Source organism: Sarcophilus harrisii, chromosome 3 (assembly GCF_902635505.1).
Source record: "Sarcophilus harrisii chromosome 3, mSarHar1.11, whole genome shotgun sequence".
NCBI lineage: Eukaryota > Metazoa > Chordata > Mammalia > Dasyuromorphia > Dasyuridae > Sarcophilus > Sarcophilus harrisii.
In genome coordinates, this window is record NC_045428.1 from 636,184 (window position 1) to 659,409 (window position 23,226).

Consider the following 23,226-nt stretch of genomic DNA (forward strand, 5'->3'; position numbering starts at 1 on the left):
TCCCTTCCCCCCCCCCTTCTCCCCGGTCCCCCCCCTTCCTACCTCAGCCTCCGGTGCACAACTCTGGGCCCTCACTGTCCCTCCCACCTCCCTCCGGTAGAAAACCGGGGGAGCCCGGGGTTCCCATGGGCCAACCCCCCTCCCTCGCTCTCGCGCCCCTCACTGGGCCCTCTCTCCACGAAACAGGCCGGGGCTTAACCAGGGAGGGGCCCCAAGTCCCTGGGGCGCCCCTTCACCTTTCCAGCCCAAAAAGCATCAAACCCCTTCTTTCCCTCCTACCCCTTGGGAAACGCCCGGGGCCCCCCAAAAAATCCCAAGGAAAAGGCTGGGGGGAATGGCCCGGCTCCTGGGCTGGGGGGCTTCTCTTCCTTTTCGTCCAGCGGCACTCCCCTTGAGCGGCTGTGGGGACAGCGGGGCCTTCCTTACCCCGGCCCAAGCTGGGCCTGGGAGGGGCAGAAGGGGCCCCCCCGGATCCCGGGGCTCATCGTGGGGGCCCAAAAACCCCAAAACTCATCGTAGGGGCCCCACCCAAACATCCTAAACACCACCATGGTTCCCAAAACCACAACAAACCACTACGCCATGGCCCCCTAAAAACTCCTCCCAACCCTGGGGATCGGGAGGGACAGGGCTCCCGGTAGGGATCCCAGGGGCTCATCCACACCATTTGGGGACGGTGGGGAAGTGGGAGGAATACTTTGGCGGTCCTTTGGAGGGGCCCTTTTTAATCAAAAAGGAGTGGTCCCTCTGGAACCTCAATCCTCCCTCCTGGGCGGGGTTCGGCCTTCCTTTTTAAACCCTAAATCTGGCTCCCCTCTCCCTCCTCCCAGGGGCCTGGGCCTCCTTCCGGGTCCCTTGCATTCATAGTCACACACACCACATCCTGGGCTTTACCCCCCCTCCCCAAATCCTCCACGGCCCAAATTCAAACAAACTCCAAAACCCCCTCCACTGGGGAACAAAACCTCATAAGCAACCCCCCATTCATCCCCCCCTCCCCGCCCACTCCTTTCGGTAAACCAAATCATGGAAAAGTATCAGAAGGGTGGCACACAAGGGGAATTATCAACCATCTGGGGGAAAGGCGGGTCGGGGAACTGGAAACCCCCAAAAACTCAAACTGTCTCAGGGAACCAGGGATCCAAAACTGGAAAACGGAACGAACAAAACAGGAAGGGGGGAAGGAGGGGGGGAAGGAAGGGGAAAGAGGGAAAGGGAGGAAAGAAAAAAGCAAAACCTTTACTGGGCTGGGCAGGCAGCAGGGAGGGGGGCGAGGGGGCCTTGTGACTCACAGCCTGGACACAAGGGCGAGCATGGAGCGATTGGGGGGGGGGGCAGCCCTTCCTGGCGGCGCAGGGTCTCCTCCCTGGCGCAGCCCCTGGCGATCGCTCCGTCACCACAGGCTCCTGCCTGGGATTTTTAGCCAGGATGGCTCTGCTGACCCCAGTGGGCCCCAAGACTGCAGCTCAGGGGCGGCTGGCTCTAGACTCTCCTGACCCCCGGAGCCCCAGCCATCCTGTCCTAGGTGTCCAACGGGGAACTCGCTACCCCCCCGAATCAGCGGGAGCGGCGCCCGTAGCTTTTCTCCTTGCCCTTGACCTCAGCCCTGGAGGACGTGCGTCACCCCGGCCCCTCGGCCCTCCCTGCTCGGCCCCGAGGGAGCTTTTCTAGGACAAAGCCTGGGCCGCTCTACACAAAGCAGTGGGAGTCGTCTGAGAAAAAGGACGGGGGCGCCCGGTGCACAGAACGGCCACCGCGTCAGGGACGCCCGGCTCCGGAGGCCGCCCGTGGCTGGTTCCAGGGGGACGGGTCACGATCAGCCAAGGAATAAAGAGAAGGGAGGTGAAAACGAGCCCTCGTTTGGACAAACAAACCCAACAAAACTGACCCAACAAGGAACGGGTAAGTTGGAGCGGCCGCAAGCCCTAAGGAAGCGAAGAGAGCCCTTGTCTCAGGACCTGCGCTTCCCCAGGGAGACCGGGCTCAGAGGGCTTGGGGGGGTCAGGCTCGAAGGCCTGGGGGGCCACGGTGGACCAGGTCGGGGGACCCGGGGGGCCAGGTGGGGAGGCCTGGGGGGCCGCGGCGGGCCAGGTAGGGGGGCCCAAGGGGATGCCTCTCAGGGTCTTCCCAAGCCAGTCTCCAACAGCGACGGGCCAGCCCGGCCCCACCCAAACTGGAGGACAAATCACCGGGTGACCCCTATTCTGAGAAGCAGAAGGGCTTCGGCCCTCAGGCCAAATTCTGCAGCCAGGCTCCCCCTCTGCTCTGGGGGCATCGGGCACTCCGTCTGGGGGGTTTCTTGGCCCAACCCCCACGAGCCCATCTGATCCCCTTCTGACAACCCCAGGCAGGGACCACCCCCACGGCAAGCAGGCGGCCCCTCCCTGCCTCTCACACCCGGGGAAGGGGGACTGGCCGCGCAACATGACTACACAGTGACTCCTTTTCCTTTTGGGGGAGGGGAGGAGGGAGAGGGGGGGAAAGAGAAAAGTTATCTGAGAAAACAATAAATTCGCACTGAGGGGAAAAAGCCTCGGGCTGGACAAAGGGGAGTTTGGCTGCTGGCCTCCCTGGCTCTTCCACTCTGGCGGCCAGGGAGAGGCTCAGGTCCGGCCGGCCTTAGAACCGCGGGCCCCCCACCCCTGAGGGGCCTCAGCCCTGTCGGCTCCCAGCCTCAAGCCCCCAGCGCCGCACGTGGCTCCTAGCGAGCCCCACACAGTCGAGGCCGGTCTTGGGGGAGCTAGCAGGAGGAGGCCCTTTAAAAACCCTGGGACCCTGGGAGCAGCACGTACCTGAGGGGGTTTCCCGGCTGTCTCGAGGCCTCGCCTTTGCAGGGACGCGGGAGCCGTCAGCGGCCGCTTTTTCACAGCCTTTGCTTTGGTGGGGGCCGGTCCTCCTTGGAAAGCGGCCTTCTGGTCCCAGGAGGAGAACTCCTCTCGGGGCCGGCCCCCCGGCCCCCCCGACACTGGGCATAGTGGGTTCACTGCCAGAAATGGGGGTTCATCTGCGCAGAAGGGATAAGGAGACAGGGCGGGAGCAGGCGGTGGAGGCCGGAGAAGTGCCCCAGCCGCGGGGGGCCCACCTTCCTTCTTGCGGCGCCCCCTCCTTCGCCAGCCCCTCCCCAGAGGCCGAGAGCCACTGTCCACCCCCAAGCTTCACCTGCTACAAGCTGCCATCCCACACTCCCCAGGCCAGCGGTGGGTGAGGGGGGCCCCCTAACTTTGGCTCCCTCCACAGGCCCCACTGGTGGCGATACAAGCTAGCTAAAGAATCCAGGATGGGCAGGGGGAGTCTCAAAGCCCCCATTTTGTGGAGGAGTCCAGATTGTCCCGGATCAGAGCAGCACCCAAAGCCCCCGAGGGAAGGAAGCCAGGAGGCCCTCTTCCCTTCTCCAAGACCTGCCCTTCCTTAAGAGTGCCAGGGCCCACATAGGGGCCCCTCCTTTCAGCCAAGCTTCCTAAGCCACCAACCTCCCAGATACGCCCGAGCCCACTCCTCCCTATCTGGGTTTGGGGCTCAGCCCCTTCTTTTTATGATTCTGGCCTGTTTCTCCTGCCCAACCTGAAGCAAGGAAGGCGCGCCGACCTGTGGGCCCCGGCCCGGGGAGGCCCCAGCGTCCATCCTGGGGAGATCCTGCCCTCTCACCACTCCGGTAAGCCCCTCCCACACTGGAGGGCCCACCTGCGGCACCCTGACCACCAACCACTGGTCACTCAGCACGGGGGGAGACCACTGCCCTCGCCGCCTCTGGCCTCTTCCCGTCTGTCTATTGCTCACTCCCAACAGCCACTTCCTGGAGCTCTGTGGCTCGCCTTTGCCCCGTCCCTGTGAGTGTCGGCCTGCCTCCCTGCCTACGAGAGCAAGGCCACCCCCCTGCAGCCCCCGGGACCGGGCACCCAGCACTCACCTCCCAGGAGTTTCCTCACTACCGGCCGCCTGCCGGACTGGGGAAGCTTCTCCTTTGCCACGGAGGGCTTCCTTTCTCTCACGGGCGACGCACTGAATGACCTCTCCAAAGCCACTGGGAAAGCCGGTGGGGACTGGCTGCGGGCTCCCGGGAAGCTCTTCTTCAGCTTTCCCAGGGGCTGTTTCCTTTCCAGGAGGGTCTCGAGCTCCTGCCAAGAAACACGAAATCCATTTTCCAGACCCTCAGGTCCCCTCCAGAGGCCCAGAAATGGCGGCTCCCTACACAGCCCCCGGCAAGGGGAGTCCTTGACTCATGCAGAACTGCTGCCCTCGGGAGGAAGAATGACGTGGGAGGTCCACCTCCTGCTCTGAACACAGGCCCTTCCCTTTAGGACACGGCCGTTTCCCAAGTCCAGAACAGGTCTTGGGATCCCAACCCCCCAGTGAGCATTTGATAGCAATTATTTGCAGCCAACAGGAGCCCGGCTCCTCGGAGGTGCCTTTAAAAACCAAATGACTTTGCCCCAGATGACATCTCCTCTGTCAGGGGGCCCCGAGATCCCAACAGGCCTGGGGAGCCGGGCCCCGTCTCCCACAGCACTGTGCCCTCATGAGGGAGGTCCCTCCCCCAGAGAGCGGGAAACAAGTCGCGTGTGGCCCCGCGTGACTCATAGCCTTGCGAGGCTGACACTGAGCACCATCGTCAGGGGGAGGCAGGGGGATGGCCAAGAACCATCCTCTGCACATACGGGCGACCTGGCTTCCCCTGGCAGGCTCCAAATTGGCCGTTGGTCTGGTCCCATGGGGGTGGGGGGTATGGACAGTGAAGGGGAAAGGGGGGCCGAGGGCGGGGGGCCTTTTCTGCCCCCAAGCTCGCCGTGCCCGATGGCCACGCAGACCCCACAGGTCACCAAGAAGGCTTCGTTAGGGACAGAGATGTGGGAAGAAGCAAAGGGGGCAAAGCAGGCGGGAGGAGAGTGCCCAGGTGCCCCAAGGCCCTCAGGGTGTGCACACACCCCAGGTGCTGTTGCTGCAGCCACAGGCCAGCCGGGCGGGGGCGTTTCTGGGACACGGCCAGGCTGCCCTCAAGGAGCCTCTGCTCCCTCCAAAGGGCCCCAGGCCGACCTTGGGCCGCCCTCTGGGACCCACAGCTGTACCTCAATCTGCTGCAGGAGGTCCACGACCACGTCAGGGACCGCGGGGTCGGCGTCCAGTCTGGCGGAGCAAAGGGAGAGCTGCCGGATCAGGCCACCCAGCTCCCTGTAGCGCTCAGACACTGCCTGCTCCCTCGAGTCCGCGAACTGACTGACAAACATCTGCAGCGCCCGGATGGCCCCTCGCTGCGCGGCTCCCAGGCGGGACATTGCCCTGGACTGGAGGAAGTGGGACGTGGGGGCTGAGGCGGCCTCCCCCAGGGCCCAGACGCGCCGACTCTCCCTCAGAGCCCCCTCCCTCGGGACCCCCTCCCCTGGGCCCCAGATGCCCCGCTGACCCTCCCCCAGGGCCCAGATGCGCCAACCCTCCCCCAGAACCCCCTCCCCTGGGGTCCCCTACCCCAGGCCCCAGACACTTCAGCCCTCCCCCAGAGTCCCCTCCCTCGGGACCCCCTCCCCTGGGCCCCAGATGCCCCGCTGACCCTCCCCCGGGCCCCGATGTGCAACCCTCCCCCAGAGCCCCCTGCCCCAGGCCCCAGACCCTCCGGCCCTCCCCCAGGGCCCCAACAGCCGAGTGCTTACCTTCCTGGTGTGCCTAATTCTGTGTGGACTCAACTTGTCCAGCTCCTCCTGGATCTCCTTTACCTGTGTGTTAGGAGATAAAAAAGGGCCTTGGACAGGAACCGGGGTCAGCGGTGACAGACAGGCGCATGTGAGTGTGAGAAAGCGAGCAGAGCCTCCCACCACAGAAAGCAGGACTCGCACCCAGCCCAGCGGGGCTGCCCTTCGGCTCCCTCCCATCTGGCAGCTGCGGAGCCCATGTGCTTGCACCCGCATCCCTGGGGCAGGGGCCCGAGAGCTGGGCTGGGGGGGGGGGGACCCCCAGCATCAGTTCTCCCACGATGCCCCCCCACCCACCACAGGCTCCCTGGGAGACGCGGATGCCAAGGGCTGAGCCCATCTTGCCCTTGATTTGCACCATGTGACACTGGAGCCTTCAGCTGGGGGGCCCACACGAGGCAGAGCCAGGAGCGGCCTCCCTGGGGCAGCGTCACTGCTGGCCAGACCTGGGCCACGGGCTGGATCCGTCCCAGCAGAGATTCATCAGAAACCCCTATGAGGGAGCTCAGGGCCCCTCGTGGACCCTCCACTGGCTGCCACCCCCCCCCCATGACTCTGCCGCAGATGCTCCCTGCCCGCCCCGCCTTCTGGGCCTCCCTCAGGCCACGGTGCGCCTTCTGCTCTCCACCCCGGGGGGCAGGGCCAGCTCTGGGGGGGGCAGGGCCAGCTCTGGGGGGGGCAGGGCCAGCTCTGAGGGGGGCAGGGCCAGCTCTGGGGGGGGCAGGGCCAGCTCCTGGGGGGGGAGGGTGTCACCCTCTGGCGCTCAGCCCACCTCCACCACCGAGCTTCTGGGAGCATTGAGACCCGGTCAGATCCTGCGTCTCCAGAGGGTGGGAGCCCAGTGTCGGTGGGGGGCGGCTGGGCTTGGGATGGGAAGGGGCACAAAGGACCCCAAGCGCTCCCAGAAGCCAGGAGTCAAGCCAGTGACCACTTGCAAAAACTTTCTCTCCTCTCTCCTCTGGTGAACAAAGCAGGGTCCGGCCAACTCCCTGGGAGGCTTCTGTGGCTAACTGGAACCTCGGCGAGGGGCTCCGGGCCCCAGGGTCCCCCCATCCTGAATCCGAGGGCCCGAGCAGCCGATAAAGAAACTGGCCAGGGCCCTTTCCAAGGGGAGGCTGCACACCTGCAAGAGCAGAAGCCCAGGGGACACGGGCCTGCCCGGGCAACTCCTGCTCCGGGCCCCGGCCCTCTGTGCTCCGGCCAAGGGACTCACTGTGGCCTCTCCGGGAGTCCCGGCCTAACCCGGCCCTCATTGCGGCGGCCACCCAGTGGGCACCACTGCCCGATCTGCGCTCCTCAAGGAGGGGGCGCGGACCCACCCACAGAACCTCTTCTTGGTGGAGAGCCCACGACAAGACGAAAGCTCGGGGCGCAGAGTCCTTAGGAGAGGGCCACGAGAAAGTCCGGCCCACGGGCCCCGAGGCTCATCCCCTTGAGAGCCCCCGGGCCTCACCTGTTGCTGCAGCGCGTAGAGCGTGCGCCCGGTGCGCACGGCCCGCTCCTGCCTCCGCACGCGGCTTCGCTCGGCCTCCTCCGGATCCAGGCCTTGTTCCGGTCTGTCTGAAAGGAGAGGTTCCCGGCAGAATGAGAGGCGGCTGCCGAGGGCTCCAGAACCTCTGGCCAGACCCCAGATTGTGAGGCCGTCCCGCCGGGATTCCGTCCCAGGCTGGGAGGCGGCCACGGACCGGCTGCTCCCAGGCCTGCTCCTGCCACAAAGAGCCCCCACCTCTGCCTAGGAAGGAGTGTGGGGCTCTGGCTCGGCCAGAGGAGTGGGGCCTTTCTCCAGGTCATGGGCCTGGCCAACCTCTGGGAGGGGGATCCCATCCAGAAAAGCCGGGGGGAGGGGGCTCCTCCTTGGAGACAAAGGGAAAGGGTCTCTGGGGGCTCATCCATCATCAAGAACCCCTCGGAGGTCCCTGACCACTTTGGGATTGCTCACTTTGACTTCCCCCTTATCCAAAGGTGTGGGGATGACTTCCCAAGGGGGAGAAAAGCCGGGGGTGGGGGGAGCCCCTCCCTGCCCTGCCAGGGGAGCCCGGCTCCCTCACCGTTGGCGCCCAGGCTGTCAATCCTCTGCAGACAAGCGCTCAGCTCCCTCTGCAGCCGCCGGAGCTCCAGCAGGCTCTGCGATGGCGCCGCCTGCGGCTGCCCACGAGGCTGAGGGCCTGGGTCCTTTGTGGGGGGGGAGTGGGACAGAGGGCCCCGTGAGAGGTAGACTTTGGCCCTGGGGCCGGCTGTCTCCAGTTGGGAGGGGTGCTGCCCAGCCGGGAGGCCCCGAAACTGCTTGGTCAGCTCACTTCTGCTTGGGCTGGACTTGGGGAGCCTCCGGGGCTGGGGGACATGGGGGACACGGCCCAGAACCTCTTGCAGCTGTTTCTTCTTGACGTCTCTTTTTGCCAAGTGGATGGCCAGGTTAAGCTTCTCTTCGGACACAACTGAAAAGGGGACCCAAGGCTGGCGGCCGGGCCCCTCCGGGAGCCCTGGGGTGCTGGCTCTGCCGGGGGCCCTCAGCTTCTATGACGATGGGCCGGGGCCCCGAGTAGCGGATGGCCAGGTTGGCAGGGAGCGAAGGCACATCCTTGTTGAACTGCAGCTGGGGGAAGGGAGAGAGAACAGGGTCATGGGGTGGGGGGTGCATGGGTGTGACTGCACAGTGGGAACCTCACTCTCCGTGCACACATCTCTGCACCCGCGTGCTTGTGCCTGCCCTGGAAGGGCACAAGCACTGTGCATGAGGTCTGCCTGCGGGCTTGCATTTATCCTGGAAGGGCACATGTGCCCGTGGGTGCCCACGTGTCCCATATAAGTCTGTGCATGAGGTCCGCCTGCAGGCTTGTTTCTAAAGTAAGGGCGCCGTGGGTGCCCACATGTCCCATATAAGTCTGTGCATGAGGTCCGCCGGCAGGCTTGTTTCTAAAGTAAGGGCACACGTGCCCGTGGGTATTGTCCTGTGAAGTCTTGCAAGGGTTAAGGCTTGTTTCTAACATAAGGGCACACGTGCCTGTGGGTGCCCACGTGTCCCATATATGTCTGTGCATAAGGTCCGCCGGCAGGCTTGTTTCTAAAGTAAGGGCCTGCCGGGGCCCCATTCCCTATTCTGTGCATGGGGTCCACCTGCGGGCTTTTTCTAAAGTAAGACGGCGGTGGGTCCCCATAGCCCTGTTCAGTGCGTGTGGCTGCATCCACATACGTGTCGCCCCCCGTTCTCGTCTCTTGTGCACGGGCGTGCTGGAAGGTCCCATTTGTGTTCTTTATGGCTGGGGCATGATGCTTGTGAACAGCATACTTCCTCTTGACCGTGGGCCCGACACGGTTTCATTTCACGTCGCGGTGCCCTGTCACACCGAAACCTCGTGGGTTTCGGGTCCCCTTGCCGTGTGTGCCCAGTGCCCATGTGCCCGGGCCCCGCTGCCACCTTGCGTGCCCCGGGGCCGTCTGGCCGTTGGCCTTTGCATGCGTTCCGCCTGTGCGGGCCCGTGCCCACCCCCGGTTCCGTCTTGCGGGCCCCATGCCCATCTGTGGGCCCGTCCCATCTGTGGAGCCCCCCATGCCCACCTGTTTGCACCCGCCCCCGTGCCCGTCTGTGCGTGCCTCCATGCCCCTTGTTCCCCTGTTTGCCCACCTTGGCCCTCCATGCCCGCCTGTCGGCCCGTCCTGTCTATGGTGCCCCGTGCCCGTCTTGCGGCCCGGTGCCCACCTTGTGCCGCCTGCCGCCTGTGCGGGCCCACCTGCCGCCCTGTCGCCCCGTGCCGTTTGCCCCCTGCCCGCCCTCCATGCCCGCCTGTGCGCGCCTGCATGTCCACCTGTGTGTGCCCGCGGGCCTGTCTATGTATGCCCACCTACCCGCCTGTGCACCCCGCTGCCTGTCGGGCCCCGTGCCCGCCCGTGTCCTCCGCCCCGTGCCCGTCCTCGGCCCCGTGCCCCTGGGACCCCGTGCCTTCTATTGCCCCGTGCCCGTCCGTCGAGCCCCGTCCCGCCTGCGCACCTCAGCCCCCTGTGGCGCCCCTCCTGTCTATGTTGCCCCCCGTGCCCGTCTGTAGGCCCGTCCCACCTGAGCCCCCTGCCCGCCTGTCCCCCCCCCCCTTGCGCGCCCCCGTGCCAGTGTGTGCGCCCGCCTGCCCGCACCTCCATGCCCGCCTGTGCGTGCCCCCTGTGCACCCCGTGCCCCGCGTTCCGCTGTGTGCAGCACAGTGACTGAAGTGCATTCTGTGGGGGGAGGGGATGGTGGGCAGGGCCCGCCTGATCTGGCTCCTCCCCCGGGGGGGTGTCCCCTCCCAGGGTCCCCTGAGGCGGGCCCACAGCCGGCGCTTCCTTAGGGGCTGGGATGGGAGGAGGCGTGGCCAAAACCTCCCCCGGGTTCCCGGGGCTCCGGGCCTCCCATTCCTCCGGGGCGGCACAAGGAGGCGGTACCGGGTGGGCGGTTGCGGGACCTGGGGCCCCGGGGGCAGCTGGACAAAGGCGCGGAGGCGGGAGGGCGGCTTCCTCCAGGCGGGTTTCCCGGTCCGTGCCTCCCGCCTCCGGCTTCCCCGCCCGGTCCTGGGGCCACACTTCCGGCCGCGCAGCTCGTTACCAGGACGACGGCGCAGGCGCCGCCGGAAAGCCGTGCCGAGAAGGCCGGAGACAGCGGACGGGAGCCGAGAAGGGCCAGACCTATGGCCGGAGGACTGTACCGACTGCGCATGAGCAGCGACTGCGCCAAAGATTTCCGGCTTCTCGGGCGGCGCTGGGCGGAGAGAGCGGCCCCGGAAGCGGCTGTTGCCCCGCCCTCCACGTGGATGCCCCGCCCTGGCCAGAGATCATCCAGGTGCGGCCAGGCGAGCCAGACTTGGAGCCCGGGATGGAGTCCGCCTCGCAGCCCGCTTTGCAGCCCGGCATGGAACCCGCCTCGGAGCCCGCCTCGAGCCGCTTCGAGGAGGTGCGCGTATCGGGATTCGGCGACTTCTGCGGGGCGGTGGAACAGCGCCGGGACAAGACCATCTTCGTCTACTTCACGGGCGACAAGGACGCCGAGGGCCGCAGCTGGTGCCCGGACTGCGAGGAGGGTGAGCCGGGGGGACTGAGGCACGGGGGGAGCGGGCGGGCGAGCCAGCGCTTCCGGGCGGGCCAGTGACCTCTCCCTCCCTCCGTCCCCGCGCAGCCGAGCCTGTGGTCCTGGAGGGCCGCAAACACATCCCCGAGGACGCCGTGTTCATCTACTGCCAAGTTGGGGACCGGCCCTAGTAAGTGCTTTCCAGAGATCGGGAGGGCGGGGGCTTGGGAAAGGGGGACCAGGGCTTCCCCGGAGGGCGGGGGCGGGGTGCGCTGAAGAAGGGCAATCCCCGCCAGGGAAGGTGGAAGGAGCAGATGCTCCCCGGAGGCTGGGCACCGTATAGCCAGAAAGGTGCAGGGGGCCGATGCTCCCTAAAGGGGAAGAGGGGGAGCTGAGGGTGAAGATCGCCGGGGAAGTGCGGATTGGTCCAAAGCATGCTGGGGGAAGGGGCGCCGAGGAAGAGGTATTGGGGGGGGGGGGGGGGAATCAGGGCCCTAGCGCCCACGGGCTGCGCTCTTTGTCCAATAGCTGGAAAGATCCCAACAATGACTTCAAGAAGAAGCTGAAATTAACCGCAGTGCCGACCCTACTCAAGTACGGGACGGTGAGTCAGGTGCCCCTCTGCTGCCCTCTCCCTCCCAGCTTCCTCTTCCCCCGGGCCTGGGTGGGGGACGGGCGGGGCTTTTGGAGAAGTGCCCTGGGGAGCCCGGTCTCTGATTGACCGGCTCCCGCCAGTTTTGGGAGGGGGAGGCTTGGCTGACTCCTCTTCTCTCTCAGCCCCAGAAGCTGGTGGAGTCGGAGTGTCTGAACGCCAGTCTGGTGGAGATGTTGTTCTCCGAAGATTAGAGAAGCCGGCGGCAGCCCGGATGTCTGGATTATAAAGGAACCTCATGATCGATTGTGTGATAGTCACAGTAGGGAAAATAATGGGAAAATAATGTTTAGAGAGCTAATGAATGTTCTGCAAATCACCCTTTATAAATGGTGGAAGGGCTTCCTTCTAACAGATGGTTCTCTTTATTCCTGCCACGGTGGGAACCAGAGACCCCCTTCTCGGCTCTCCATCTGCCCCGGGCTCCCCCCAGCCCGAGGAGAAGCCGGGCAAGAGACATCTTCCACTAGTGCTGCAGGGCTGGGGGTCCTTGGACCTCTCCCCTGGCGGGCCAAAGGCCCACCCAGATCGAACAGACTCCAGCACCCATTGAGCTTTTACCCATTGAGCTTTTCTGCCAAAGAACTTTACTGAAAATTATAATAAAGAAGCCGCCAGGTGGTTTGGACAAAGTCACTGAGTGGCCTGTGTGGGCCAGGAGCTCCCCTCACTTTCCCGCGGAGGAGGCGTTGCTGCTGTTCTGCTGTGGCTGCTGCTGCTGCTGCTCTGCCAGGGCCTGCTGCAGCCGCATCCGCTTTCGGGAGTAGTGCTGCCAGTGCAGGATCTGCTGTTCGTCGATGAACTTAGCACACTGGGCATTCACCAGCTCCTTCCGGAAGTGCTCGTACTGCAGCAGTTCTAGCATGTGCAGGCACTGGGGGTACCTGGAGAGGGATGAAGGCCCAGCACTCAGGTCCCTTGGGGCCACAAGAGAGCGGAGCCCACTGCACCCCCCAGCTCCTTCCCTCACCTCTCTGGGGGGGGGGGAACAGGAAAATGGGAAAGGGGGGCTTGTTTCTCTCCCCTAATTTTTACTTCCCCCTGGGAGACAGTTAAATGCTTGCTGGGTCCCCTTGACATGCCATTTCAGGACAGTGACAAGAAACCATTTTCCTCAATCTATCCAAAGCGGGTATGCTAGGGGGTGACAAGCCCGACATCAAGGGAATTCTGTTCTCCTGGGAGCAGGGGAGGAGAGGGATGGGAAGGCCCCTGGGAGGAGCTGGGAGCCGAGGTTTATTCCATGGGGCTGAGAAGGGAGAATGTTCCGAGTATGAGAAGCAGCTTGGATAAGGGAAGAGAAAGGAAGGACCGGCTAAGACCTGCTGGGGGCCAAGAGTTAAGTATCACAATTGGTGTTTCATGGCAGAAATGGGAGCTGGGGGAGAGGGGCTATTCTTATCCCCCTTGGACAGACAGCTGAAGAAACAGGACACTAGGTGAAGCATCTGGCTCGGGCCCCCAGCTAGGAAATGGCCATATTTGAACCCGGCCTTCCTGCCTCCAGCAGCTGCCTCCTGAGTTAGGGTGAGGTACGAGGGCCCTCGGTCAGCCTTCCAGCTGGGCTTCTAAGACACAATCTCAGCCTCTGGATTGGGGAGCAGACTTACTTCAGGTACTTGGCGTAGTCTGGCTCTTTCCAATAGAGCAGGTACTTCAGATAATTGACGAAGGCCTTGTCCTTGAAGTATCCTCTTTGGGCAAGGACTGGAAGGCAAGCAAAGGAGGTGTTCTCAGAGGCTCCCCCAGAGCTGGGAGAAACCCTCCGAGGGGCTGGGGGTTTGTCCAGCTGGGCCTCACCACTCAGTCTTTAAGGGTAAAAGGGACATCAGGAGGGGAGGGAGAGAGGTGAGCACAACAGGTCAAAAAAGAGGCAAGCTGGACACAGGAGGGGAGGGAGAGAGGAGTGAGCACGTCAAAGGGAGGCAAAGATGGACACAGGAGGGGAGGGAGAGAGGAGTGAGCACGTCAAAGGGAGGCAAAGATGGACACAGGAGGGGAGGGAGAGAAGTGAGCACAACAGGTCAGAGGGAGGCAAGCTGGACACAGGACGGGAGAGAGAAGTGAGCAAGAATAGGTCAAAGAGAGGCAAGCTGGACACAGGAGGGGAGGGAGGGAAGTGAGCACAACAGGTCAGTGGGAGGCACACAGGGCTCATGGACTGCGGCAGCCGGTCGGATAGCTCCGAAGTTGGGCTCAGAGGAAGGACGTGCTGGATGTCCGGCACTTGGGTGAAGATACAAAGGGGCATTTCCGCAGAGCTGGCATCCTAGCTAAGTGAGGCGGCCCCGAGAACACCAGCCGCTCCACCATGGTTGCAAAGTCTCTAAAGCAGACTCAGTTTCCCCCTTGTTCTTGACTCGGCAAAGACCAGCCCCAGTCTAAGAGCCTGCCCGGCGCCTCTCGCCCACAGCCCCGCCCCGCAGCGCGTGGGGTCCTGGGAGACTCACAGTTCAGGTAGTTGGGGTTAGCCAGGCACTGCACGAACTCGAGCTCCAGCTGGAAGCGCAGCCGGTTCCCGGCGTCGTCTGCGGAAGACGGACGAGTTCAGCTCGGCGCGGAGCCGCGCGACCGCCCAGCCCAGCCTCGGTCTCCCTGCCGCAAAATGGGCCACCGGGAACTCCCGTCCTCCCTCACTCCCCCTCAGCCTCGAACCGGCCAGGAGCGTGCACTCACCCGAGGTATCCATGACGACGGCGGCGGTCTGGAGCGAGCCCCTGCTCCGCCCAGCTCCCGCCGCAGCGCCGGAACTCCGCGGGCCCTAAGACCCTGCCGCCGGGTTCCGCCCCACGCGCCTACGTGCCGCGGCGCCTTATGGGAGAGGGAGAGGAGCGGCAGGAAAGGGCCAGCTGACGGTATTTCAAGGAAAGGAGCACAGCGACCCCTGGCGGGGTGAAGGATATTTGCCGAGGCGTGAAGCGAGGACCGCCCCACCGACGGGAAAACTGCAGGCCCCCTCCCCCTTCCCCCCCACCCCCAGCCCGACATCGAGCGGTGGGTGGGTGCCTTCTAAACACTCTCCGCTTAGCACCCGGAGGCACTAAAACTGAAATAGACAAAATTAGCTGGAGAGACACTGAAACTGACATGGTCTGGATCTGGAGACTTCCTTTCCACCTTAAAGTAGATACAAAGTAACTAAAGCAAACTCGGGTGTGGAACTAGATACTGACATTAGGCCTACAGAAGTAGCTGCTGGATGGATACAAAGTAATTACAACAATGGGGGGGGGGAAGCTGCGGTGTGAAGCGACCTCGAAACTAACTAGGTCTATTAGTAGATGTGTGGGGAGGTTGGATATAAAGTAACTACAACACGTCTCTGTTAGAGGGGGGGCACCAAACTAATCCTTGAGGGCTACACTGTCACTTTACTAGCAGTAACTCCTGGGAAAAGCCCTGAAGGATTAGTTCCTGATCCTGGTCCCAACCTGCAGCCCCCATCCTGCTCCCTCTTCCACTTGGACTCTGTGTTGCTGTTTTTTGTTTGTTTCTTCGACCTCCGACTGTTTATTGGCCGTCTCCAACAGATTGTCTTGTAGATTTCAACTCTTCCTGTCCCAAGCTGGACTCACTACAAGGCCTCCCCTCTGCCTTCATGTTACTGTTGATTGGTTGGTGTCCTTCAGGAAGAGGACCAAAATCACATACCATGTTAGAGTCACGTTAGTATGTCAGGCTGGGGCTGCCCCGACCATCCCATCTGGGAATGCTCTGCCCCTGGTCAGAGGCAGATTGTCCCTGTGAACATTTGAGACAAACTTTCTAGCTTTTCTCATCCCGGGGTTTCTTCGGAGCCAATTCAATTCTGCTTTACTCCTAGAGCACGAGGGTTGTCCTGTGCCAGTGTTTCCCACGTCATTAGATCAAATCTTAAGCTCTTAAAGAGATACCTTGGCAGTATCCTTGTATGACTTTTCCTGGTCACTTTGTGACTACTTATCCTGTGTGAGTTCTCCATAAAACAGTTTTGGGTTTTTTGGGGTTTTTTTGTTTTTTTTTTTAGCAAACATACATTTGGCATTTGAACCATGTGACCAGAGCAGCGGAGTTGCTCTCTGGGAGTTTAGTTTGAGAAAGGACTTCCTTTTCCCTGGTATCTTACCCTGTCTGCTGATCTTCAGAATCTCCCCAAGACAATTCAAATGGAAGCCATTCAGCTTCCTGCCGTCGTGCTGCCGCTGTCCAGATTTCATGGGCACACAGAAACTTCAGCACAGGGCTCTGTAGACCTTCGTTTTGGTAGTCGGGCTAATACCTCATCTCTCCCACTCTGTCAGAGCCTCTCAAGCACCGAGTTAGCTCTGACAACGCACTGGCAACGTGCAGTCTCTGAGAAGTGCACTCCCAAGGTAACGAATGAATCCACAGGGCTCAAAACTCCATTCTCCAGAGCCGAGAGTGGCAGCATGTTTGGCATGGTCCTGGGCGAAGGAGCGCCTGCTTTCTTGGTGTGGGCCCAAACGAGCACAGAGCAGCAGAGAAGCGCTCCGTACCCTGTTGTATCACAGTACAATCTGCAAACAAAACCCACCCAGGCTCTCTCCGCTTGTGTTTTGGTCTGTAGCCTCTAGAAGCTGAAGAACTTAGCGTCAGTGTGGTAGGTGCCATGATTTTCCTCATTAAAAGTGCTCGACACTAGTATTCCTCCCACTCCCCCAGACTTGCAACAACTCCTCCTTCTCACCCTTCAAGGAGAGGAGCACAGCAACCCCCTAGCCAGAGGGTTGCCAATGCCTGTCACGTCCACCTCTGCAGGTATCTCTCACAACTGCCCTCTCACACCCTGGTGCAAGCCCTTACCACCTCACACACAGGACCGAAGTAGCCTGCTGGTGGCTCTGCTCAAACTAGTCCCTCCCCTCTCCCTGATTGTGAAACAGAGAAATGGGACTGTTCAAATCTGGCCTCAGATACTGCCTAGCTGTGTGACCTGGGCAAGTCGCTTCACCCTGTTGGCCTCGGTTTTCTCATCTGTAAAATGAACTGGAGAAGAAAATGGCAAAGGACTCCCACATATCTGCCAAGAAAACCCCATGGGGCCACAAAGAGTGGAGCACATCTCAGCAACATCAGCAATGACCCCCACAAAGTACCTTCTCTCGAGGTTGGTCAAAGCTAGAAGAGGCAGAGAGACTGATACTTAGTTGTCCAAGCTGGGCCCTAACAGAGAGTGCTAAGGTGGATGGGAAAGAGGCCAGGCTCACTGGATGGAAAGCCAAGTGGAAGAAGCCTGGAAAGGTGGGAGGGAACAGGTTCTGAAAGGGGGTTGAATGCTTGCAGAGCATTTTGTATTTATCCTGAAGGTAATGAGGAGCCATGGGAGTTTGTTGAGCAGGGGGAGACATTGTCATATTGAGTGTCCTCAAGGTGAGGAATGAAGAATGGATTGAAATAGGGAGAGACTTGAGGCAAGCCGACTTCCCCCCTCCCTTGCCTCGAGCATCTATTGTAATAGTCCAAGTGTGAGATGATGAGGTGATTAAATCCATGATGAGATCACTAAGTGAAGCAGAATAAAGCAAGAAAAGGATCCTGGACAAAACTGGGAGGATACTCATGGTTAAAAGGTGGGATGTGGAGTATGAGCCGAGAAAGGAGACAAAGAGAAGAGGTCAGAAAGGGAGGAGAAGCAAGGGAGCTCACAAAAATGAGCACTTTCAAGGGAATAAGGTCGGAAGCCAGATTCTAAAGCATTAAGAATAGCCCCGGACTTTTACATCTGCCCAACAGAGCACTGAGGGTGCTCCCGGTAACAAAAGACTCCCCAGCATGTCATGGGAGCAGCTGTCAGCACAGGAGCAAGAGGAAGAGCCCTGCCAGGGGAGCAGAAAAAGCCAAAGGGTGGACAAGTCTCTCCTCGTTCCAGGCAGGCCTATGATGTGCTGCCATAGTGATTTCCTTAAACACAGATCCAGCCTGTAACTTCTGTACTCAACCAATCCTAGCAGCTCCATGTCGCTTCTAGGATCGAATATAAAATCCCTGTTAACAAAGGTGGACTGAAGATTGGGGGAGCAAACTGTTCAAATTTTAAAATAGTGAGCATTTACACCCTGGAAGACAATAAACTTTCCAAATCAGAGTTGGAAGTATTGTTTGCTGATTGTCTAGACATAGGAAAGTGATGGGAAAAAATGCTAATTATACAAATTAAATTGCTGTGTGCATCATTTTCCCCCTAAAGTACTGGTTGTTTATCTGCACACCACCACTTATTTAGCCTTCTTCATAGCCCAACCTGTCTTTTCCAAACTCGCCGGTCATTTCTCACTCTCCCTTCAGTACTCAGCCATCCAGCCCAACTGGCCTCTGTCTCTCACACACAATATTCCTTCCCTCCTTCCTTCCTCCCCCCTTTCTTCCTTCCCTCCTTTCTTCCCTCCCTCCTTTCCCGCCTCTTTCTTCTCTCCCTCCCTCCCTCCTTCCTGCCTTCCTTCCTTCTTTTCTTCCCTCCCTCCCTCTTTCCTCCCTCCCTCCCTCCCTTCCTCTTCCCTCCCTTCCTTCTTCCTTTCTCCATTCTCTAACTTAATCTGATTATCCATGTACTTCACAAATACTTCTGGGGGCCTGCTGTGTAGCCACAGCTTGTGTGAGGCTCTGGGGGTGATAGAAAAAAAAAGGAAGATGGCAAGCCCTCATGGAGATTATCCTCCAGGGGAGGAGAGAAAACCTGAGGTGTTCTTTCCAAAGTCCGGGCAAGAAAGACATCCTCTCTGGCTGGGAGAAATCCCACCTGTCTTGTGATGGGACACCTTTGGGCTGCCTTGGAATGGTAGCTTCTCCCTCATTGTGTGAGCAAAGGTGAGCAATGGGCCTAAGGAAGGGCAGTGAAGTGTAAAAATGAACAAGTTTCATGGGACATCCCCCCTCCTCCCAAGGTTCCAAAGGAAGCTCTGTCCCTTGCTGGCGCTGTCACCCGGACTTTTCACTTCCTTTGGCTAAGCATGCATTGGGGAATCCCCCCTCCTCCCAAGACAGGATTGTTCTGAAGACACCCTGCACCATTCTCTAGAGACTGGAGCTCTTGGGAAAGCATGGGGGGGGGGGGGAAGGGGCAATACAAAGATCTAGCTTAGCACATCCAGGGAGGTTGGATAAATTAGGCTGGAAAGAGGGCTTCAGAGGTGAGGCATCGGGGTTCCCAGCTGTGTCACTAGAAATTCATCACTTGGAGGAAATGAGAATAATCTGGGGTCAGTGTCCAAGAACTAGACACAAAGGGGGAGAGCCACACAGTCGAGAGGGCATAAGGGGCCCTGTGGAAACCAGCAGAAGGAAAGCAGGGGATTAGGAGTGGGGAGCTAACTGCATTTCCCTTGTGGACTAGTACAAATGCTAACAGTGCCCAGGGAGAGGAAGCATCCCTAAGAGACTGAGCGGTGGAGCGCACAAGCCAGGCTGGATGCAGGAGCTTGCTGGACTCCCCAGGGAGTCAGGCTAGTGCAGGGAGGCCTCCAAAGAGACCAAGGCTGAATGTTCCACCAGCTTCCTGCAGCCTGGTCAGGGTCTTGGAGCAAAGAGCAGTTTTGTATGCAGAGGGTTCAAGGTCATCTCCATCCCAGAGGTCACAGCAAAAGGGCTGGCTTTCCTATGCTCCAGGTGCCCAGAGGTCCAGCAAATCCTTATCTAGTCAGGAGGCTGGACGTAACAGGGGGGAAGGGAAGGAGAAGAGGTCTCCTAGAGCTTTGAATGGTGGGGAGAAGACTGAATCTTCCCTGGGCAAATCAACTTCTTGTGTGCCAAGGAATGAAGGTGGGAAGAAAAGGTTCAATTCTTTCAAAAGCACAGATTTGACCCTCTCACTCAAAAAGTCTTCATGGCTCCCTACTGGCTCTCAGGACACGGGGAAATGACTCAGTTTAGTGGGCAGAGGCCTCGGCAGTCTGACTCCAGGCTGCTTTGTCAGCTCGGCCCGTGCGCCGCTGCCACCCCATCGGCCCCTACCCGCTGCAGGGGGACCCCACAGCAGCATCCACAGGAGCCAGAGCTGGGTGCATCTCCTCTCCAGAGAGCCCACTCTGCTCTGGCCGGCTCTCATGGCGAGGGACCAAGGTTAAATCTCCACTAGCCCCAGTGCTGCCGTGGGACCAAGCAGAACCGGGCCGGCTTCTGGCTGGGACAGCTCCTCCCATGCCAGAAGCCCAAAGGGCTCCTTCATCAAGACGCATGGCTAAAAACGGACAGTAGGGGGCAGCAGGTGTCCACGCAGAGCTTTTGCTGAGCAGTGAGAGAATGTTGGGGAGAGGCCCGGGGGCGGGAACCCACCGGGGGTCAGTTACTTCAGCGGTCTCTCACCCTTTAAGAAAGAGAGCTTCCCCGTCAGAGAGGCGGAGGGCGCACAGTGGGGGTGCACTGCCCAGCGCTCTGGCTCAGGCAAGGGAGGCAGGAGACACCTTTTGGAAAGCTCCCGTGAAGCAGGAGAGAATCCAGTGCCCAATCCGGGCTTCCATCTTCCCTGTCTGTAACAAGACACAATGGAGCATGAAATGCTCCCTTTAGATGGTCTCACTTGATCTTCACAGCGATCATGGGAGGGACATGCTGTCACTGTCTCTTTACTGATGAGGAAACTGAGGTTGGGGGGGGGGGTAAGGGGTTGGCAAGGGTCGGTGAGCTAGGAAAAGCAGCCTGCCAGTGTCGGAAGTGAGACGTGAGCTCCGAACCCCAATTCGAGGGTTTTCTCCAGCGATGGAACCTGTCCCTTGTGGCCCCCACTGCCGACCAGGCGGGAGCTGCCCCAGCGCTCCAGGGCCCTCCCCTCCCCGCCCCCAGAACCAGGCAGTTCATCCGAAGCAGGTGCAGGTGCAGATTTGACCGAATGGCTTTTTTGAGAGTCTGAGGCTTGGGTTTGTTTTTGGGCTTTGCCCCCAGATCTGGGGAGGCTTTCCTTGTCTCAGTCTCACCTGCCTCCCCTGTCTGATTACTGGCCAGGGGGACTCTCGGAGACCCCTTGTGAGCGCTGTGTGTGGGCACAGTCTGAATGCAGCACCTGCCTGAGCCTGGCCTTCCCTGGAAGCCTAGGAAGAGTCTGGGGCCCTCACCTGTGGGGAGGAAGAGTGCTGTGGGCAGATTCTGTTCCTGAAACCCGGGACCCTGCCTCAGCTTCCAAGCCTGCAGAACACACCAGGATGGGGAGCCAAAACAAGGGGACCGGGAACCAGAATGAATGAAAAGCTTTTCCAATAGTTTCAACACCCCCTCTGATTCTCTCTCTCTCTCTCTCTCTCTTTCTCTTTCTCTCTCTCTTTCTCTGTCTGTCTCTGTCTCTGTTTCTGTCTCTGTCTGTCTCTGTCTCTCTCTCTGTCTCTGTGTGTGTGTGTGTGTGTCTTGTCTCTGTCTCTCTGATTCTCTTTCTTTGTCTCTCTGTTTCTCTTTTATCTCTGTCTCTCTCTAATTCTGTCTCTGCCTCTGTCTCTCTGATTCTCTCTTTCTGTGTGTCTCTCTGTCTATCTCTGTCTATCTCTGCATCTGTCTGTCTCTGTGTCTGTCTGTCTCTCTCTCTTCTCTCTCTCTCTCTCTCTCTCTCTCTCTCTCCCTACACACACACACACACACACACACACACACACACACACACACACTTCTGTGCCAGGAGTTGCCTTTACTTAATGAGCCCCAGCTGGGTTGGGCTGAGTTAGCAGGCAGCGGGTTACCTGAATGTTCTCCTACTATGTTCTCATAGCCAACTACTGCTCAGGACAGACCTAGAATACTTGGGAAGCCGCTGTGAGCAGGCCCGGAACACACAGCCACCTGAGGTTAACAGTGCTGGTGGCGCACGTGAACTCGGCCTTGGCTCCCGTATCTGAGGCTTCCCACTGAACCCCCACCTCAGACAAAGGGGCCAGGGGCATCTGAAGCTCTCCCATGCGTGCACAACTTGCCAGTAGCAGAGCCTGGAGCCCACACGTGCTGGTCAGGGCTGACGGCCTGGACCGTGCGTGCCGGAGCGCCCCGGCTCCAGCGCCTTGGGCCAGCTAGGGACCCGCTCCAGTACAGTAAATCACAGAGAAGAGAAGACGGTTACGTGATATTTATAACAAGCCAGGACGAAGCCGGCAGTTTTTCCTTCCAGCTCTATAATTATAACTTGAGCTCGGGCCGATCACAGTCATCACGGTTGGACTGCTGGTTAGGACAGAGGTAATTAAAGGCTGAGCTCTCTGCTGGGATTCTATTTTGGAAGGGGAGTGCTGAGCAGGTAAGCTGCCTCTCTAAACCCAGCTTGTTCCAGTGGCTTCCCCACAGCCCGATGCGGGAGGGAGGAGCTGCCGACTGGCCCCATGGGACGGCCACAGCCACAGGTGAGGAGGCAGCTCCTGTGGCTTTTCTGAGGGCGAGACCCGAGGCTTCAGGATCTGAGTCTGCACTTGTGGCCACACGGGAGGGGCTCGGAATGTTGGCTCGGTCTGATGAGAACCGAGGGGCAGGACGTGCTGCCAGGCCTGCCGCGTGTAGCCTCTCACACGCGGCCCCCCAGCCTGCCCGGGCGAGCCGGCCCCGGCCCAGACACACTCCGAGAACAGCCCTGCTCTCTGTCTGGACACCTCCAGCCCCGCAAATCAGGTGGGGGACGGGAGGATGGGGTGTGGTGCCCCGCCCCCGTCCTGGAATCCAAAAGCTTTCTGTCAGACTCATCTGGAGACCTCACATAGCCTCATCCGGAGAGCTGCAGACAGCTAAGACTAGGGCCTGGGGGCAGGGACAGAACATGCAGAACACCCAGCCTTTCCCTGAGAGCAGCCCTTACAGACTCTGAGAACTGGACCTTTACTCCACGTGCAGGGAGTGAACTCGGTGTGTGAAGTGCTGGGACAGAGCCAACCCCCCCCCCCCCCCCCAACCACCACCACTCCCATCACCCTCAGGGACCTAACTTAGGCCCTTCCAAGAAGGAAGGAGATGGGATTTATTCACCAACTCCTGGAAAACCCGAATGATACTTGGTGGGCAAAGCCGTTCATACTGAAAATGCCAGGCCAGCCCCCCCCTCGTGCCTAGGTTCATGCATTAGTGAGCCAGGGGCAGAGAAAGAGTCAAGGCAATTGGGAGAGAGAGGAAGCATGTTAGCCTTAGCTTGTTCACACCTCCTCAGCAAAGATCTGGAAAATGCGCCAGATTGAATTCTCTCAGGAAAACCACGAGAGTCGCAGTGGATCATTTTTCCAGGCCAGGGTGGGTTAAGGAGACAGAGAGATCTGTGGACCCTGAAAGCAGGGATCTGTCCCACACATGGTGGAAGGGGACATTCTGGTAGCCAGGGACTGAAAGAAGGCTGAGAGAGGATAGCAGAATAGTAAGAGTTCTCAAGGATTCCTAACAAGTTCTCGATGCAGGAACGTCTGGCAGCTTTTTTGTCTGTTACCCATGTCGGATCGCAGATCCAGAGCAGAGAGGAGTAATCAAAGCATGAACCCTAGCTACACACTGAGCAAGGAACAAATCTGGGAGGAAACTCCATTTGGGGGTTCCGAGTCCAGGAGCAGAACAGCAGTGACTTTAGCCAACTGCCTATAGTTGGATAACCAGGGCAGGGATCCCAGATCAAAAAGAAACTCAGTCCCTCTACACCTACAGAACCTCCCTTCAGTCCAAAAGTGGGTGAGTCCAGCAGTCTGCTGACACTACCAACTAAAAACAAGATAACAGATCCAAACATGGGTCAAGAACTGGCAGAGCTCAGACCAAGAAGGCAGTGACAGACCTCTCTCCAGATCATATCTTTTGGGGAGCATTAAAATCTCACAGGCCTCCAGACCAGGCTGTGAAAGAGCAGAAGACAAAAGGACAGAAGCTCAAGCCAGACATCTTCAGAAGTAAGGAAAGCCTAGTTTTAATATAATGTCCAGAGTCAAGAGGTA

At 60.0% G+C, this 23,226-nt stretch overlaps 3 protein-coding genes across 3 annotated transcripts; 1 reads left to right on the forward strand and 2 right to left on the reverse strand.

The window, feature by feature from the left end:
• Positions 1 to 1,245: 1,245 nt before the first annotated feature.
• Positions 1,246 to 8,527, reverse strand: KIAA0753 (KIAA0753 ortholog). Its single transcript, XM_031957347.1, is given in 7 exon segments — positions 1,246 to 3,004; positions 3,908 to 4,115; positions 5,064 to 5,279; positions 5,643 to 5,705; positions 7,135 to 7,241; positions 7,730 to 8,160; positions 8,162 to 8,527. Coding segments are annotated over 7 exon segments (1,584 nt in total). The 5' UTR covers positions 8,320 to 8,527; the 3' UTR covers positions 1,246 to 2,603.
• Positions 8,528 to 10,258: 1,731 nt separating this feature from the next.
• On the forward strand, positions 10,259 to 11,800 carry TXNDC17 (thioredoxin domain containing 17). The gene is made up of 4 exons (XM_003766662.4): positions 10,259 to 10,723; positions 10,819 to 10,900; positions 11,239 to 11,314; positions 11,488 to 11,800. Exons 1-4 carry the CDS (start codon positions 10,519 to 10,521, stop codon positions 11,554 to 11,556), a joined length of 432 nt encoding a protein of 143 aa, XP_003766710.2. The 5' UTR covers positions 10,259 to 10,518; the 3' UTR covers positions 11,557 to 11,800.
• Positions 11,801 to 11,926: 126 nt separating this feature from the next.
• MED31 (mediator complex subunit 31) lies at positions 11,927 to 14,176 on the reverse strand. Its single transcript, XM_003766663.4, has 4 exons — positions 14,039 to 14,176; positions 13,813 to 13,890; positions 12,973 to 13,069; positions 11,927 to 12,246 (listed from the first exon to the last, which is right to left on the reverse strand). Exons 1-4 carry the CDS (start codon positions 14,049 to 14,051, stop codon positions 12,030 to 12,032), a joined length of 405 nt encoding a protein of 134 aa, XP_003766711.1. The 5' UTR covers positions 14,052 to 14,176; the 3' UTR covers positions 11,927 to 12,029.
• Positions 14,177 to 23,226: the final 9,050 nt, after the last annotated feature.

What these genes read in the sequence shown, in the direction of transcription:
- MED31 (XM_003766663.4), bottom strand. An exon ending in TAACCCCAACTACCTGAACT is followed by an intron (nt 13,070 to 13,812) that starts GTGAGTCTCCCA and finishes CTTGCCTTCCAG; the next exon opens with TCCTTGCCCAAAGAGGATAC. An exon ending in GACTACGCCAAGTACCTGAA is followed by an intron (nt 12,247 to 12,972) that starts GTAAGTCTGCTC and finishes ATCCCTCTCCAG; the next exon opens with GTACCCCCAGTGCCTGCACA.
- TXNDC17 (XM_003766662.4), top strand. Translation starts at nt 10,519, where the DNA reads ATGGAGTCCGCCTCGCAGCCCGCTTTGCAGCCCGGCATGGAACCCGCC. An exon ending in GTGCCCGGACTGCGAGGAGG is followed by an intron (nt 10,724 to 10,818) that starts GTGAGCCGGGGG and finishes GTCCCCGCGCAG; the next exon opens with CCGAGCCTGTGGTCCTGGAG. An exon ending in CCCTACTCAAGTACGGGACG is followed by an intron (nt 11,315 to 11,487) that starts GTGAGTCAGGTG and finishes CTTCTCTCTCAG; the next exon opens with CCCCAGAAGCTGGTGGAGTC.